Source organism: Quercus lobata, chromosome 4, assembly GCF_001633185.2.
Source record: "Quercus lobata isolate SW786 chromosome 4, ValleyOak3.0 Primary Assembly, whole genome shotgun sequence".
NCBI lineage: Eukaryota > Viridiplantae > Streptophyta > Magnoliopsida > Fagales > Fagaceae > Quercus > Quercus lobata.
In genome coordinates this window covers 63,515,021-63,532,121 of record NC_044907.1, presented here as the reverse complement: position 1 = coordinate 63,532,121, position 17,101 = coordinate 63,515,021, and the positions used below count along the sequence as shown (strand labels likewise).

At 35.3% G+C, this 17,101-nt stretch overlaps 1 protein-coding gene across 1 annotated transcript; it reads left to right on the top strand.

The window, feature by feature from the left end:
* The first annotated feature begins 268 nt into the window (after window positions 1-268).
* Window positions 269-958, top strand: LOC115985572 (secreted RxLR effector protein 161-like). Its single transcript, XM_031108510.1, has one exon. The coding sequence runs from the start codon at window positions 269-271 to the stop codon at window positions 956-958; it is 690 nt and encodes a 229-aa protein (XP_030964370.1).
* Window positions 959-17,101: the final 16,143 nt, after the last annotated feature.

Sequence of the window (17,101 nt, the reverse complement as noted above, 5' to 3'; positions counted from 1 at the left end):
AAATGATGTAGGTGTAATGTCATCAGTAAAGGTTTGGTTGTCAAGCCAATTTGATATGAAGGACTTATGTGAAGCTAACTTTATTCTAGGGATCAAGCTTTGGCGAGATCATAAGAATAAGATGTTAGGCTTGTCACAAGCTGGATATATAGATAAGGTTCTAGAACGGTTTAGCATGCAAAACTCCAAGAAATGATTGCTTCCTTTTAGACATGGAGTTCCTCTGTCTGATGACCAAAGGCCTAAGACTCTTGAGGAAGAAAATATAATGAGACAAGTTCCTTATGCTTTTGTAGTGGGGAGTCTCATGTATGCCATGCTATGTACTCGACCAGATATCTGTTATTCAGTTGGCATGGTCAGCCGATATCAATCAAATCTAGAACTTAAACATTGGCAAGCTGTAAAGTATATTCTCAAATATTTACGGAGAACGAGAGATTATATGCTTGTTTACCATAGTGAGGATTTGATTCTCATTGGCTATACAGATTTAGGTTTTCAATCAAATCTAGATTTTAGAAAATCCACTTCAGGATGTGTATTCATCTTGAGAGGTGGAGCCATAAGTTGGAGGAGTACTAAGCAATCTTGTATTGCGGACTCCATCATGGAAGCTGAATATGCCGCTACTTGTGAAGCGACAAAAGAAGCTGTATGGCTTAAGAAATTCCTTTTTGATCTTGGTGTAATGAGAATGGAGCAAGTTCCCATCACATTATTTTGCAACAATAGTGGAGTAGTTGCACAATCCAAAAATCCAAGAAATCATAAGGGAAAGCACATTGAGAGAAAGTACCACATCATTCGAGACATTGTTGCTCGTGGAGATGTAGTGGTTGCAAAGATTGAAAGTGCACACAATCTAGCAAATCCTTTTACCAAAGCCTTGCCTCAAAAGACTTTCGAGTCACATTTGGAGGAAATAGGAGTTAGATTAGTGCACAATAGTCTTTAGGGCAAGTGAGAGATTGTTAGGATTAGTGCCCTTAAATCCTATTGTAAGATGCTATGTATGATATTATGTATGTTATTATGTATAACATTATGTATGACTTAATGCTGTGATTAATAAAGTTTCTTTATTATTATCAAAAATAATGGTAACATGAATATTTGGACATTATCATATAGTCCATGAGATGCATAGTATGTGATTTATGTGAAAAGTCATAGAAGATATAAATCATAAGTTCTTTGTAAACTCAAAATTTTGGTTTGTAGTCGGTGATGAAATTGGGCATTCCATCTGCGAAGACTATAATATATCAATTAAGATGATTTGTCTTGATCATGGAAGTGGAGACTTCTAGTTGGTATATTGATATGTTTTAAGAGTTAAGACATATTGAACTAGACCGCTGTGAGATTTATTATTCTCCTAACGACTGTCAAATAAATAATAAATTTCATGACTTTTATTTGCATGAACTCTTAATCTTGAGAGAATAATGGACTTGATCATGGACTGTAGGTTGCTTTGATATATCAGGAGTGAGATCTAAAGTAACGGTCAAAATCTCAGTATGTTGGACAGCCACATTTAGTGTTGATAAAACATATATTCTCAAGATGGAATTCACAGTCTCTTAACGGAGATATAAAATATTTTCTTGAGATAAGTTTAATGGGTTCAGTTTTTCAGAGAGTTAGGCCTAACCACTTTAGTAAGAAATTACTGAAGTATATATTTATGAAATTGGATTTCATAAATATATGATGAATAGCTTAAAAGATTAAACCGGGTACTCAAGGACTAAGATGTAGTAATCTTCAAAGTGGCAGTCTACATTCATGACTTTGTATTACTACAAATATTTTATGAAGGGATTGCACATATAATAAATTATTGGGATATAATTTATTAATAAGGCTTAGAGTGTAATTATATTTATATAGTAGTATTAAATATAATTAATGGTAACTTTGGACTTGTCAAGAGTTGACAGAAAAGCCCAAGGCCCATTGGAGCTAGTGTCTTATTGTTCCCTTTTGGTCCCATTCCAAGCCACACACTAAAGCCCAATTGGAAAGGCCCAATAGGCTAGCTCAATTAGATAATCAGTTATTTATAAAAGGAGAAACATATAGAATTTTATATTAAGAGAGAGAGACATCATTGTGAAATGGTGTGTATGTGTGAGTTAAGCCACTTGATTATTCTCCCTTAGAAACTAATTGAGAGACCACACTTCTTGGGCATAAAGTGGAATTGGAGTGAAGATTAAAAGTGTTCCCAAGTACTTCTAATCTTTTGTTTTGAATTTCATCGCACCAAGGTACGCTATCTTGTTCTTAAATTCTAAAATTTACATAGTGCATGTTATCAATCATGAATGAAATAGATCCATGTTTATTGCTTCCGCTGTGTGTTTTATATGAGATACAAAACCAGATTTTCCAACACTTAGGACCAGTCCTAGAGTTAGGCATATGTTTCCTATGAACAACCTTCATCTTCCACCAGTTTCTCTTATTTCTGTTGCTACTGCATTCGTTGTGGTTTCTTCCTTACCTTCTCTCACACTTTGACATTCTCATCTTGGTCATGCACCTTTTTCACGGGTACAACAATTAAATTCTAGGGGTCTGTTAGGTTTTGTGTCCAAAGACAATTTTGATTGTACTTCATGCCAATTAGGAAAATAGCCAATTTTGCATTTCAATAATAGTGAATCTATCTGTAATGGTATTTTTGAGTTATTTCATTCTAATGTTTGGGGTGCTTTCCCTATTATTAGTATTGGTGGATATTGATATTTTGTTGTCTTTATTGATTATTATTCTCATTATATTTGGATTTTTCTTATGAAATCTCATTTTGATTTACTACCAATCCACAATAACTTTGCAAAAATGCTTGAAACACAATTTTCCAAACGTATCAAAAATTTTCAATCTAATAATGCTCTTGAATATACTCAATATACTTTTCAAGATCTTTTGCATTCCTATGGCACTATACATCACCTAACTTGTCCAAGTACATTTCAGCAAAATGGAAGAGCAGAACGAAAAGTTCGTCATATTCTTGATACTATTCATGCTCTTCTTCTCTCTGCCAAAGTTTCTACCCCATTTTTGGGTGAAGCCTCTCTTCATGTTGTTCATACTATTAATCGCATTCCAAGCACTGTCATTCATAATCAAACTCCATATGAGCCTCTTTGGGTTGCCCCCTGACTATCATCACCTGCACTCCTTCAGTTCTGCCTGTTTCATTCTTCTTCAGCCTCATGAGCACAACTATGAGAGGCCGCACTTCTTGAGGGGTGCTCTCAAAAAGAGATTTAGGTGCTTAAAGCACCTCTCTTTTGGGTAATTGTGTGGAGTCGCCACTTATTTTTTATACCAAAATAAAAAATAAAAAATAAAATACAATTACATATCCAAAAATACCTCAAATTCATTAAATGATTATACAACTACAATTTGGTAGAATAACTTTACAAGGCTTTGGTCCTAATACAATCTATGTAAAAATTACAAAGTTTTGGTCCTAGTTACAATCTACCAAAACAAAAGACAGAATACTAGTCTACTACCCGAAAGGCACCCATTCCGCCTAGATGAAATATGGTCTTCTAAACTCTAATGACCATTATATACCCTTTTGTATGATGTTGAATGATATGTTGTAACACATGTAACAAACACTTGGCAAAATTAATTTAAACACATTTGTCTTATGGATATGCCCTCTGTTTTGTAAGGTTGAGAAAAATGAAATTTGGTTAACAAAAATCAGATCTATATTGTAAGGGATATAAAAAATAAATAAAAAGAAAAAGGGTTTATAAAAATCAGATCTGTTTTGTAAGGAATAAAAATAATAAAAAATAAATAAATAAAAAAGAGAGATTTGGTTAATAAAAATCAGATCTATTTTGTAATGGATAAAAGAAAAATTGAGATTTTTTGAATGAGGATTCATATTCATAATTCAAATCCATTATGCACGCATCACATATTTATGGAATGACATAAAAAAGGAACTTTAACCTAACTATGAATCCATTCTTTAAAATTCAAAATCTGTAGTTTTTATTTGATAAGAAAACTTTTTCAGCATAATTTTCAGATCTATATTTAATGAAAATACAGATCTATTTTGTGACCAGAAAAAAATTCAAATCTATATTTAATGAAAATACAGATCTGTTTTGTAACTAGCAAAATTTTCAAATCTGTATTTAGTGAAAATACAAATCTGTTTTTGACCTAATTTTTTTTTAAAAATATGTATTTAGTGAAAATACAGATCTATTTTTGACCCAAAAAAAAATTTCAGATCTATATTTAGTGAAAATATAGATCTATTTTTTATTTTGAGAAAAAAGAGTTTTGGTGATTAATTGCAAATTTTGAAATCAAAGAAGAATTAAAACATGTTAAAACATTAAAGAACATTCTTTCTAAGCATATGAACATGGCAGATATAAATTATGAACAAGACATAATAAAATCAAACACTTACTACCAAACATCATGCAATGAACAACTCAACATGTCAATTAAAACTAAATACCTACTTGCATGAGCGTACCCTTCAATGAAAGAATATTTTAGAAATCAAAGAAATTTTCACTTCTTTGAGGTCTAAAATACTTTACTTACAAAAAAGAAGGCTTCCAGAATATTTTAGTTATCCATAATTTCTTTATTATCTGATTATCCACTTTATTATCATGCAAGCAAGCTTATTTTTGACAAAAACTAACAACCAATCACAAAATTATTTAATTAATTTTAATTGTTTAACCAATTAGAATTAATTCGAATTAATCACGCGTGATCAGTTCCACCCAAAGAAAATGCATGCAGACTGCAAAAACTTAATCATGTGATATCTTTCAATCTGATAGTCCGATTTATGACTTAGACATACCGTCACAACTATTAGAATCTCAATATCTTTTTTATGGCATGTAATGAATAAAATTAATGCATGTAATGCAACTCTAAATTTTGGGTATATGAAAGGTTACTCTAGCCATCTTCTAAGATTAAATTATGGGTGCAAAATCGAGTGTCTATAACAACAAATTTGAGCCTCAATCCAGACTTTTTTGTTTCCTTGGCTGTGGTAAAACTCAAAAGGGGTATCAATGTTATGATCCTATTTGTCATTGTTTCATGTTTCTCGAAATGTTGTCTTTCGAGAACACCGCTCCGTTGTTGAACTCTCTCATTTCTGTTCTTCCCTGACTACCTCCTCTGTTTTAGAAATCTTGCCAAACGAATCACAAGATACTCTCAATTCTCCTTTGGACTTCTCTATCCAACCACCAGATATTTTTTATTCTTCTCTTGGATCACCCTTAAATGAACAGGTGGAAGATGAACAGGTCAATTATGAGCTACCCAACTTTGAGCTTGGGTACCCTACTCCTACTTCACCTGAAGATCTTCCATAAGACATTCCATCTAGTCACTTAACTCAAGTAAGATCCATTCCTGCACATTTAATTGACTATCATTGTTACATTGCCCTTGCTACAGTACACGAGCCTCACACCTATCCTGAGGCCTCCATTGACCCTTTATGGCAAATTGCAATGAAAGAGGAACTTGATGCATTATCTAAAAACCATACTTGGGATTTGGTTACTCTCCCTCCTAGACAGTTTGTGGTTGGTTGTAAGTTGATCTACAAGATCAAGACTCGCTCTGATGGGTCCATTGAGTGCTATAGGGCTTGTCTTATTGTAAAAAGGTTTGCACAGGAGTATGATATTGATTATAAAGAGACCTTTGCTCCAGTTGCTTGTATCTCATCTGTTTGTGCCCTTTTAGCTGTTACTACTGCTAGTAAATGAGACCTTTTTCATATAGATGTCAAAAATGCCTTCCTTAATGGGGATTTAAGTAAAGAAGTTTATATGCAACCTCCTCCTAGTCTCTTTGTTGAACCAAACAAGGTTTGTCATCTTCAACGTGCACTTTATGGCTTTAAACAAGATCCACGAACTTGGTTTGCCAGCTCCACCATCTTTTACTTGGGTTACATCGCCAGTCCTTATGATTCTGCCTTATTTCTTCATCGCACCAACAAAGGCACTATTTTGCTTCTCCTATATATGGATGATATGGTCATAACTGTTGATGACCTTCGTGGCATTCAAGAACTCAAGGATTCTCTTAGATAGTAATTTGAGATGAAAGATCTTGGACATCTTAGCTACTTCTTGGGTCTTGAAATGACTCATTCCACAGATGGTCTTTATATTACTCAAGACAAGTATGAATACCGTTGGGTCTTGGACATCTCTGATTTCTTGGTGAAGCAAGAATCAAACCGCTTTGGCCCATTCCAGTATTGAAGCTAATTACCGTGCCCTTGCTAATACCACATTTGAGCTCCTTTGGTTTTGATGGCTTCTTAAGGATTTAGGTGTGTCTACATCCTCTGCTACTCCTCTTTATTGTGAGAATCAGAGTTCCATTCATGTTTCTTATAATGATATCTTCCATGAATGGACTAAACACATTGAGATTGATTGTCATTTTATCCATTATCATCTTATCCATGGTGCTCTCAAGTTGTTCTTAGTCTCCTCTAACGATCAATTTGCAAATATCTTCACCAAGTCATATTCTAAGGGACTCCTTTGTGCTTTGGTTGACAACTTCAAGTTGGTCTCACACCTACCTTGAGTTTGAGGGGGCTTGTTAACGTGTAATAGGTTATGGGCCTTAGGCCCACCTTATTTACTTGTATAGAACACATACTTGTACTACACACTTAACCTCTTATATAAAGGTACTCATGTATATTTTATTACTTAAGAAATACAATACTATTCATTCAGTATTTCTAACAGCCCCTTTACTCTTCGATTTTGTGGTTTATTACTCCCATTCTTCCAAATTTGAAGATTGCTCTAAGTTCTTCTTTTTTTGGAAATTTTCTTTTGTTCCAAGGGATGTTAATTTTTGGCCCGATATGTTGCTAGTTGTAATTGGGATGGCTGTGGGCATAAGCACTTGTGACGGCTTTGGTTCTTGTCATGGTGGTAGTATGCCTCTGTCGAGTGGACCAGGACAAAGGGTGAAAAATGGAGTCGCTATCTATATTAGGTTTAGAAACCATATATATAAAAGCCCATTGGATGGATTGATCTTACTAGATCACATGTCCAGAATTTAAGTATGAGGATGAAAAGGTGTTAGACACCCAACCCTACCCAACCCGTAGGTCAACCTCCACTCATTATGTTCCACATCATAATTCCATCAAACAATACTCTAATTGGTTATCTATACACATACACACTGTTAGAAAATATGTGATTCACTTGTTAGAAACATATGTTACTACTTTATATAATTGGCTAATCCTTTGACAAAACGCACTTTACTTGTATTTGGGTAAATCTAGGATGTGTTTAATACTTCAAGAAACTATGTTTCAAGATCAAGTGTTGAAGACATGCAAGTCTATCCAAGAAACAAGCTAAAGAAGTGCCTATCATTAAAACTCGACAGCTAGCCATCTATCGAGCTTAAAAAGCTGTTCAGCCCCATGGTTTAACAGCAGCTCGACAGATAAGGTATCTATCGAGGTTTATGAAAAATAGAATTTCAGTTTTGTTTTGACTCTAATCCATGATTATGTGTTTGGGCTTTCTTTTCTCACAACCCTAGACATATAAAAATATTATTTTAAGGGCCGTCAAAGAGTTCATAAGTTGCACAAGTGTTGAGCAAAGTTTGTTCAAGTAATTTGTGACCGAAGACACAGTTTTGCCCTAATTCATCATTCTTGTGAAGAAGTTGCTGTGTTTGTGCACCGTAGGGTTTTGTGACCAAGCATTTTCTTGATCTTCATCGTTGGGATGAACTGAAGAACTTTGCAGCCAACAACCTTCTTTAGTTGGTAATCGAAGTTACGTATTGGGATCCGCGCAATTAGTTAGTCATGTACTAGGAGCCGTGCATCGAAAGGAGAAATTGTCACTATAGAACAAGTCCAATTGGATATTAGGGTAAGGATTCAATTGTAGGTTGGTATAAAGTACTGGGATTCCCTTACTTGTAACCGCTTACTGTGAAAATAGTGGAATTTAAAGAGTGGTAACCTTAAAATCATCCGGTGGGGTTTTGCCTCGGTGGTTTTCCCTATTCGTAAACAAATCACCTGTGTCAAATTTATTTTCCACTGCATTTAACTTAGTTTATGATTTGTTTGTGCTACCACGTATCTTGCATGTTAATTTGATTAATTAGTAAACTTGGCTAATTAATCAATTAATTTATCACAATGGGTCAATACGTTTTTGGCCTATCACACACAAACACACACATTCCAAATCTATCATAACATGCATCAAGAATACAACCTGGCATTCATCTATCATGACATCTCATAAACATCATCAACTCATCACATCACATCAACATATGCATCTCATCATGTCCTAACATGCATCTAGATAGGCATATCATCATGTCATACATGTCCTAACATTCATCTAGGTATGTCATGCATATCACATTTATCTCATATCATCATATCATATACATACACCTAGTTTTCATCTAAGCATATGTACACACACATCACACCTCATGTTACTTAGCACTTCTCATCAAAGCAATACACATCACATGGCAACAAGCATCTCATTATACAAAGGCAGCAAACATACATGGCATCAATCAATCATGCTCATCATCCAAACATTGCATCTTCACATGTTCAAGTAAGCATCATTGTGAGAGACTTGGGGAAAATTCCCATTTGGTGCTCTCAAAAAAGAGATTTGGGTACCTTTGAGGGCACCTCTCTTTTTGGGTAAGTGGTGTGGAGTCGCCACTTATTTTTTATATAAAAAAAAATAAGAAAAACTAAATAAAACTTTACATGGCTAAATTTTTTCATTTCATTGATTGAATAAAAGAAAATACATATTTGAAAAAAAACTGAAAATTACATGGCTTTGGGTCCTAGTTACAAACTACCCAAAATAAAGCAAAGATAAGACTTAAGTCTACCTATCCAAAGACACTAAATTCGGAGGCTAGGTTACGAAATGAGAAGGAGTTAGGCACCTATTCCGCCCAGACAGAGTTTAGTCTTCTAAACTCTTATGACCAATATACCCCTTTAAGCATGCAATGAATGATATGTTGCACATGTGAAATAAACTAAATCACAAATTTATTTATGAATTTATCCTCTTCTTTTCTTTTTCATTTTTTTTTTAAATTAGATCTATTTTTATTTAATTAAAACAATGTCTTTGAATTTGAAAAATATCAGATCTATTTTTAAGAACTTAAAAAAAATGATTTTTTTATGACAAAAAAATTAGATCGGTTTTATATGTTCAAAAAATATAAAAAAGATTGATTGAGAAGAGGATTTCATTTATGAAATAAATTTATGCTACATGTATCGAATAAAACAAACACAACAAATACAACCATTCATGATCTTTTCCTTTATTTGAAAATCTGCTAAAAAAATCAAATCTATATCTAAGGAAGATACAAATCAGTTTTTAATTTAAGAAAAATTCAGATCTGTATCTAAGGAAGATGTAGACAAGTTTTTGATTTAAGAAAAATTCAGATCTGCATCTAAGGAAGATGCAGATCTCTACATCTAAGGAAGATGCAAATTCGTTTTTATTTTAAGAAAAATTCAAATTTACATCTAAGGAAGATGCAGATCCGTTTTTATTTTGCAGATCTTTGAAATTAAGAAAAAGATCACAACAATAATAAAAGGAATCAAGAACATGCTATAACAATATAAATTAACAATTCATGTTATGGATACTTGAGACAACCAAACTAAAAATATATATATACAAACATGCATCATCACTACAAGAGAAGCATAAAGAAAAGAAAAGAGTAATCAGAAACAACCTCTTGCATGGAGCACTTCTTCTTCTTGAGAGGATGTTTTAGGGTTTAAAGAAATTTATGCAATTATCTTTGAAACTAAAAAACCCTATTTTAAGAGAGAATACCAAAAAGGTGGTGAGAAATTTGAGAGTGTGAAAAGGTGTCTCTCCTAGAGCATCAAAGAGTGTGCTCTTAGAGTGTCAAAGAGTGTGCTGAATTTTTAAGATCCAGTCTCTATTTATAGAGGTTGGAATAATTAAAAAATAAGCAACGACGGGTAGAATGCGAATCGGGACGCGTCTTTTTGTGAAAAAGTCGAAAATGATGTGCTTTATCAGCACCCAAAGTGATGTGAATCATAACATGTATATATATAGTATACTAAACCCTAGACTAATAGACTTCTAGAACAAGTAGGAGACTTAGCTTGCACAAAAAGTAAAATTAGGCTTGGGCCTATGCTAATGGGCTAATATATCTCTAACACCCCTCTCTTAAACTCAAGATGGAAACTTGATGAAATCTTAAGATTTGATAAGGTTGAGAAGATCCCTTGAATGAAATTTGGCTCTGTCACGGTAGTTTAAGGAAGGCAATGGTCTTGCAGTGTTGATGCGACTTCTAATGATGGCATGACTATACCGAGAGTTTTGACAGCAGCAGTAGGAAGCCAAAAAAGATGATGTTAACGTGTATAGTGTTGTGGGCTTTAGGCCCAACTAAATTACTTGTATAGCACATATTCTTGTACTACACTCTTACTTGTACTGCACTCATATGCCTCCTATATAAAGGCACTCATGTATATTCTTTCATTGATGAAATACAATACTACAAATTTCAGTATTTCTAACATAGTATCAAAGCTATTGCTCTAACTTTCTTGTGTTCTACAGTCTTGTCTTTGTCGATAATTTCCGCTACCTCAACTTCTCCGGTCAGGAAGCCTCTTTAGTGCCTCTCCAGACTGCCTCATTGCCGTCAGAGGTCTCAGGGTTGAATCTCCGCCGCCAGAACCTTAATCTTCGCCGCCAAAATCACCGCCTTTGTCGGAGCTGTCGTTTTCTTGACCTCTAACTAAAACACAAATCATATAAACGTGTAGGTCGTCAAACAATCTACTGAACAAAGTTGGAATGGTCTCCATCCGATGCTCAACGCGCCCTTACATGCCAGAAACAGTTTCGGAGAGTTCTGCCACACGCGTCGCCCAACACCTTCACGCGCTGTGACGCGCCTAGGCCACACCTGTTGACATCATTGTTGACGTCATCAGATCACATCATCGCTGACATCATCTCCAGCTTGACTTTGACTTCAGGCAGTTGACTCTTTCAAGCGTTGACTTTGACTTCTGTAGAGTTGATCGTTGACTTTTTGATAGAGTTGACTTTTGCGATCCAGGTGTTTCTTGCCTAGTTTTTCGTGTAGATTTCATTTTTGTAGTCTGTTTTTGCATATTTTACTTCTAAATGAAGAATAAGGACAGGTCTTCTTCTTATTGCAACAATCTTCGCCACCAATCCATCAAACGTTTTTGCAAATTTTGCAAACGTTTTGGCCACAATATTGAGACTTGCTATCATCGCAACCAATCAACTGTTTCAATTTCTACTGCTATTATTGCTAACACAGAGAGTGTCCAACCAATGGCTCCCGTCTCTACACAGTCTAAGTCTTTAAGATGCCAATGTCATTTGTATGGTTTGTAATGCATCTTATTCCTCTTCTCTCTCAGCTTTATCTGGTATGTCTTCTTCCTCTTGGCTTATGGATTCTGCTTATTGCAATCACATGACACCTCACTCATCCTTATTTTCTGAACTTAAACTTGCACCACACCCTCTTAATATTCGCACAACAAATGGTTCCACAATGTTTGGTCATAATATAGGTTTTGTTTTGACCTCCAACCTCTCGGTTCTTGGGGTCTTTAATGTTCCTGATCTTTCTTAAAATTTATTTTCTGTGGGACAATTAGCTGAGTTGGGATATCGCATTATATTTGTTTATTCTTGGTGTATTGCGTAGGATCCGAGGATGGGACAAGAGCTTGGGACCGGTCCTAGAGTTGGGCGTATGTTTCTCGTGGACAACCTTCGTCTTCCACTTGTTGCTCCTGTTTCTATTGCTGCAGCTACTACAATTTCTTCAATTCCTTCCCTTGCACTTTGGCATGCTCAACTTGGTCACACATCTTCCTCTCGGGTACAACAATTGGCTTCTAGAGGTTTGTTAGGTTTAGTGTCTACAGAAAATTTTGATTGTGTTTCATGTCAACTAGGAAAACAACCAGTTTTTCCTTTCAATACTAGTGAATCAATATCCACTGATATCTTTGACCTTATTCATTCTGATGTTTGAGAGCCTTCCTCTATCTCTAGTATTGGTGGGTCTCGATATTTTGTTATCTTTGTTGATGATTACTCTCACTATAACTAGATTTTTAATTTGAAACATAGTTCTAAATTATTGCAAGTATATTCTAATTTTGAAAAAAGGGTTGAAACTCAGTTTTCAAAACGCATCAAAATTTTTCAATCTGATAATGCTCTTGAATACACTCAATATGCTTTCCAAGCTATTTTGCATTCCTATGGCACTGTACATCAACTAACTTGTCCAGGTACGTCTCAGCAAAATGGTAGAGCCGAATGAAAACTTCGTCATATTCTTGACACTGTTCGTACTCCCCTTCTCTCTGCCAAAATTCCTGCTCATTTTTAGGGTGAAACTGCTCTTCATGCTGTTCATGCTATTAATCGCATTCTAAGTCTTGTTATCCAAAATCAAACTCCATATGAACACCTATGTGGGTCACCTCCAAACTATCACCACCTTCGCTTTTTTGGTTCTGTTTGTTTCATTCTTCTTCCGCCACATGAGCATAATAAACTTGAGCCTCGATCAAGGCTTTGTTGTTTTCTTGGCTATGGCAAAACTCAAAAGGGGTATCGGTGTTATGATCCTGTCTCTCATCGTCTTTGTATCTCCCGCAATGTTGTCTTTTGGAAACATCGCCTCTTTGTCGAACTCTCTCACTTCTATGCCTCCCTATCTTCCTCATCTGTCTTAGATCTTTCTCCAGACGAGGCATATATTCCTTCTATAGCTGCTCCTAATCCTCTTGTAGACTTCTCTGTCCAACCACTAGATATCATTGATCCCTTTCCTAGTTCACCCTTTAATGAATAGGTGGAAGATGAACAGGTCGAAGACAAGCTACCCAACCCCAACCTTGAGCTTAGGTCCCCTACTCCTGCTCCGTCTGAAGATCTTGCACAAGACATTCCACCTCGTCACTTAACTCGGGTAAGATCCATTCCTACACATTTACTTGACTATCATTGTTATACTGCCCTTGCTACACTACATGAGCTTCACACCTATCGTGAGGCTTCCACTGACCTTTATGGCAAATTGCAATGAAAGAGGAACTTGATGCATTATCTAAAAACCATACTTGAGATTTGGTGACACTCCCTCCTAGGAAATCTGTGGTTGGTTGTAAGTGGATTTACAAGATTAAGACTCGCTCTGATGGGTCCATTGAGCGCTACAAAGCTCGTCTTGTAGCAAAAGGTTTTACATAGGAGTATAGGATTGATTATGAAAAGACTTTTGCTCTGGTTGCTTATATCTCATCTGTTCGTGCCCTCTTAGCTGTTGCTGCTACCAGTAAATGGGACCTTTTTCAAATGGATGTCAAAAATGCATTCCTTAATGGAGATTTAAGTGAAGAAGTTTATATGCAACTTCCTCCTGGTCCCTCTGTTAACTCAAACAAGGTTTGTCACCTTCGACATACATTTTATGGCCTTAAACAAGCTCCACGAGCTTGGTTTGCCAAATTCAGCTCTACCATCTCTCGCTTGGGTTACATGGCCAGTCATTATGATTCTGCCTTATTACTTTGCCGCACTAACAAATGCACTATTTTACTTCTCTTGTATGTGAATGATATGATCATAACTAGTGATGACCTTAGTGGCATTCAAGAACTCAAGGATTTTCTCAGTCAATAGTTTGAGATGAAAGATCTTGGACATCTCAGCTACTTCTTGGGTCTTGAAATCACTCATTCTACAGAATGACTTTATATTACTCAAGCCAAGTATGCCTCTGAACTCTTGTCTCGAGCTGGACTCACTGATAGCAAGACTATTAACACTCCAATTAAGCTTGGACTCACTGATAGCAAGACTATTAACACTCCAATTAAGCTTAAAGAGCATCTGACTCCCTCAGGGGGGAAACCATTGTCTAATCCCTCTCTTTACAGACGCTTGGTTGGCAGCCTAGTTTACCTCACTATCATTCGTCCAGACATTTCCTATGTTGTTCACTAGGTGAGCCAGTATCTGTCTGCTCCACGATCAATTCACTATGCTGTTGTTTTGCACATTCTTCGATACCTAAAGAGCACTCTTTTCCATGGTCTTTTCTACTCTACTCAGTCTCCTCTTATTCTCCACGCATTTTCTAATGCTGATTGGGTAGGAGATCTCACTGATCGTAGGTCCACCATTGGTTATTGCTTTCTTCTTGGTTATTCTCTGATTTCTTGGTGAAGAAAGAAACAAACTCATGTGGTCTGCTCCAATACTGAAACAAAATATCGTGCCCTTGCTGATACCACATCTGAGCTCTTTTAGCTATGATGGCTTCTCAAAGACTTAGGTGTGTTTACATTATCTATTACTCCTCTTTATTGTGACAATCAGAGTGTCATTCGTATTGCACACAATAATGTCTTCCATGAACGAACTAAACACATCAAGATCAATTGTCATTTTATCCATTATCATCTTGTCCATGGTGCTCTCAAGCTAATCTTAGTCTCCTCTAAAGATCAACTTGCAGATATCTTCACCAAGTCACATCTTAAGGGACGTCTTCGTACTTTGGTTGACAACCTTAAGTTGATCTCACATCTACCTTAAGTTTGAGGGGGGCTGTTAACGTGTAAAGTGTTGTGGGGCTTTAAGGTAAGAGTAGGCTACAAGATCGGGGTAGCCTTTCCACAACCAAATCTTTCTTCTGCTTTCAAAGATTGAACCCAAGACCTCACCATTATTTTAGGAGAGAGATATATACCACTTGAGAACGATAGCCATTGGCACAATAATTTTTTTTTTTTTATTTATTTATTTATTTATTTATTTTTTTTTTTTTTTTGCTAGGTAAGTGTTGTTGCAGGGGATAGAACCCTTGACTTGTTAGGCCCCAAGTAGACCGGGTACCACCAGGCCAGAAGGCCCGGTGGTATTGGCACAATAATTTAAAGATAATAATAAGAGGCAATCAGTGCTTGAAGTTTGAGGATTTAACCACTATCCTGCATCATCATTCCAAAAGTCCTATAGATCGAGTTCTACTTTATCCTAAAATCTAAACAAGCACAATAGAGAAACTAGCTCAGTAATCTTGTAACCAAATCTTCCATGCCAGCAAGGCAGCAAGACGAGCAAGTACCCAAAAAAAAAAAAAAAAAAAAACATAGAAATAGCCTCCAGGAAATGTAGCTAACTCTACACATCAATAATTTTTAAAAATACTAAGAGATGACAGTAAAACTTGAACCATAAAGCTCTCGGCTTATCTTCAAATTTTTTTTAAAGGCTAAAATTGACTTCTTTTTTTAAGTGAAATCATGCTCTTAAATGTGATTTGAATGAACCGTATTTTAATTAGGGGGGGCCAACATCCGTTGTTACACGTACCAGGCTGAGTAGCAGGCTACCTTATTCGGCATTCGGTACTTTAAATGTTGGGCCTGAGTGGGTATAAAGTACATTTAAGTCCATTTTGTGCTATCCGGCCCATTGGGGAAAGTGAATCAAAGTTACCATAAAGCTACAAAATATGTTTTATATTTCTTTCTTTCTTTTCCCTATCTATGTTAAACTTTCTTTACATTAATTAGCTAAGTATGTTTGTTTAGCATTCTGTTGGATATCTTACTTCTTATATTTGCATTTTTTTTTTTTTTTTGGATACTTTATATTTGCATTCCTATTACCACTAGAAGCTACATGGTATATTCAGACACCACATTAGCATGTCACAAGCAACATTAGCGTTGTTGGATGTCCTTCTTTACCATTGAGTCCTTCACTGTTGTTGCTATATGCTTTATAATTCGATAAAGGAAAAGTTATTTCTTTCCTTGTATTATAACCTTTTTTTCCGACATCACCTCCATTTTATTTTGACTCAGTAATTATATTATTTAATTAATTGCGGACTCGATGGGAACATTGTCTTGAGAGGATAGCGAGGTAGGGATAATGGGATGGTCAGCGGAGGAAGGACTACCGGGGATAACGGAATGACGACGTAGCGGGCGGCGTACGCCGGACAACGATGCGAATGAAGATAAGCAGTGTAGTATTTTTTAAACATCATTCATCCAGTCATCTGAATGTGAAATTATACTGATTGGCTTCTTTGAAAGAAAATAAGTAGAAAGGGGGGGAAGAACAATGGTGCGGTTAATGAGTGACCGAAATTTTATTTTAATTATATTTACGTATTAAACCACGACACATGTTCCAGCAACTTCCCATACAAAGATATAAGTATACAACTATGTATCCAATAACTTTGTAACTTAATTAACACTTCGTCATATACAAAGTGCTTGGAAGTCTAGTTAGGAGTCTAGGGAAAAAAGAGTTTGAATTACATGGTTAGCAATATATTGTAACTATCTCAAAAAAAAAAAAAAAAAAAATATATATATATATATACCTACACGTAGTTTTTGTTTTTTTTTTTCTATTTTTTTTTTTATGGTACTTGATACAATATTAATTATTGAGCTCTCTTTAAAAGGTGAGCTCAACAATTTGCAGTTGTTAGGTTCTATATGTGTATAGATTTGTTGGCAAACATGTGAACATAAACTTGTCTATATATAAATCGTAAAGTCTATAGGTATAAGTATACAACTATGTATCCAATAACTTTGTAACTTAATTAACACTTCGTCATATACAAAGTGCTTAGAAGTCTAGTTAGGAGTCTAGGGAAAAAAGAGTTTGAATTACATGGTTAGCAATATATTGTAACTATCTCAAAAAAAAAAATATATATATATATATATATATATACACGGTAATGTACTTGATACAATATTAATTATTGAGCTCTCTTTAAAAGGTGAGCTCAACAATTTGCAGTTGTTAGGTTCTATATGTGTATAGATTTGTTGGCAAACATGTGAACATAAACTTGTCTA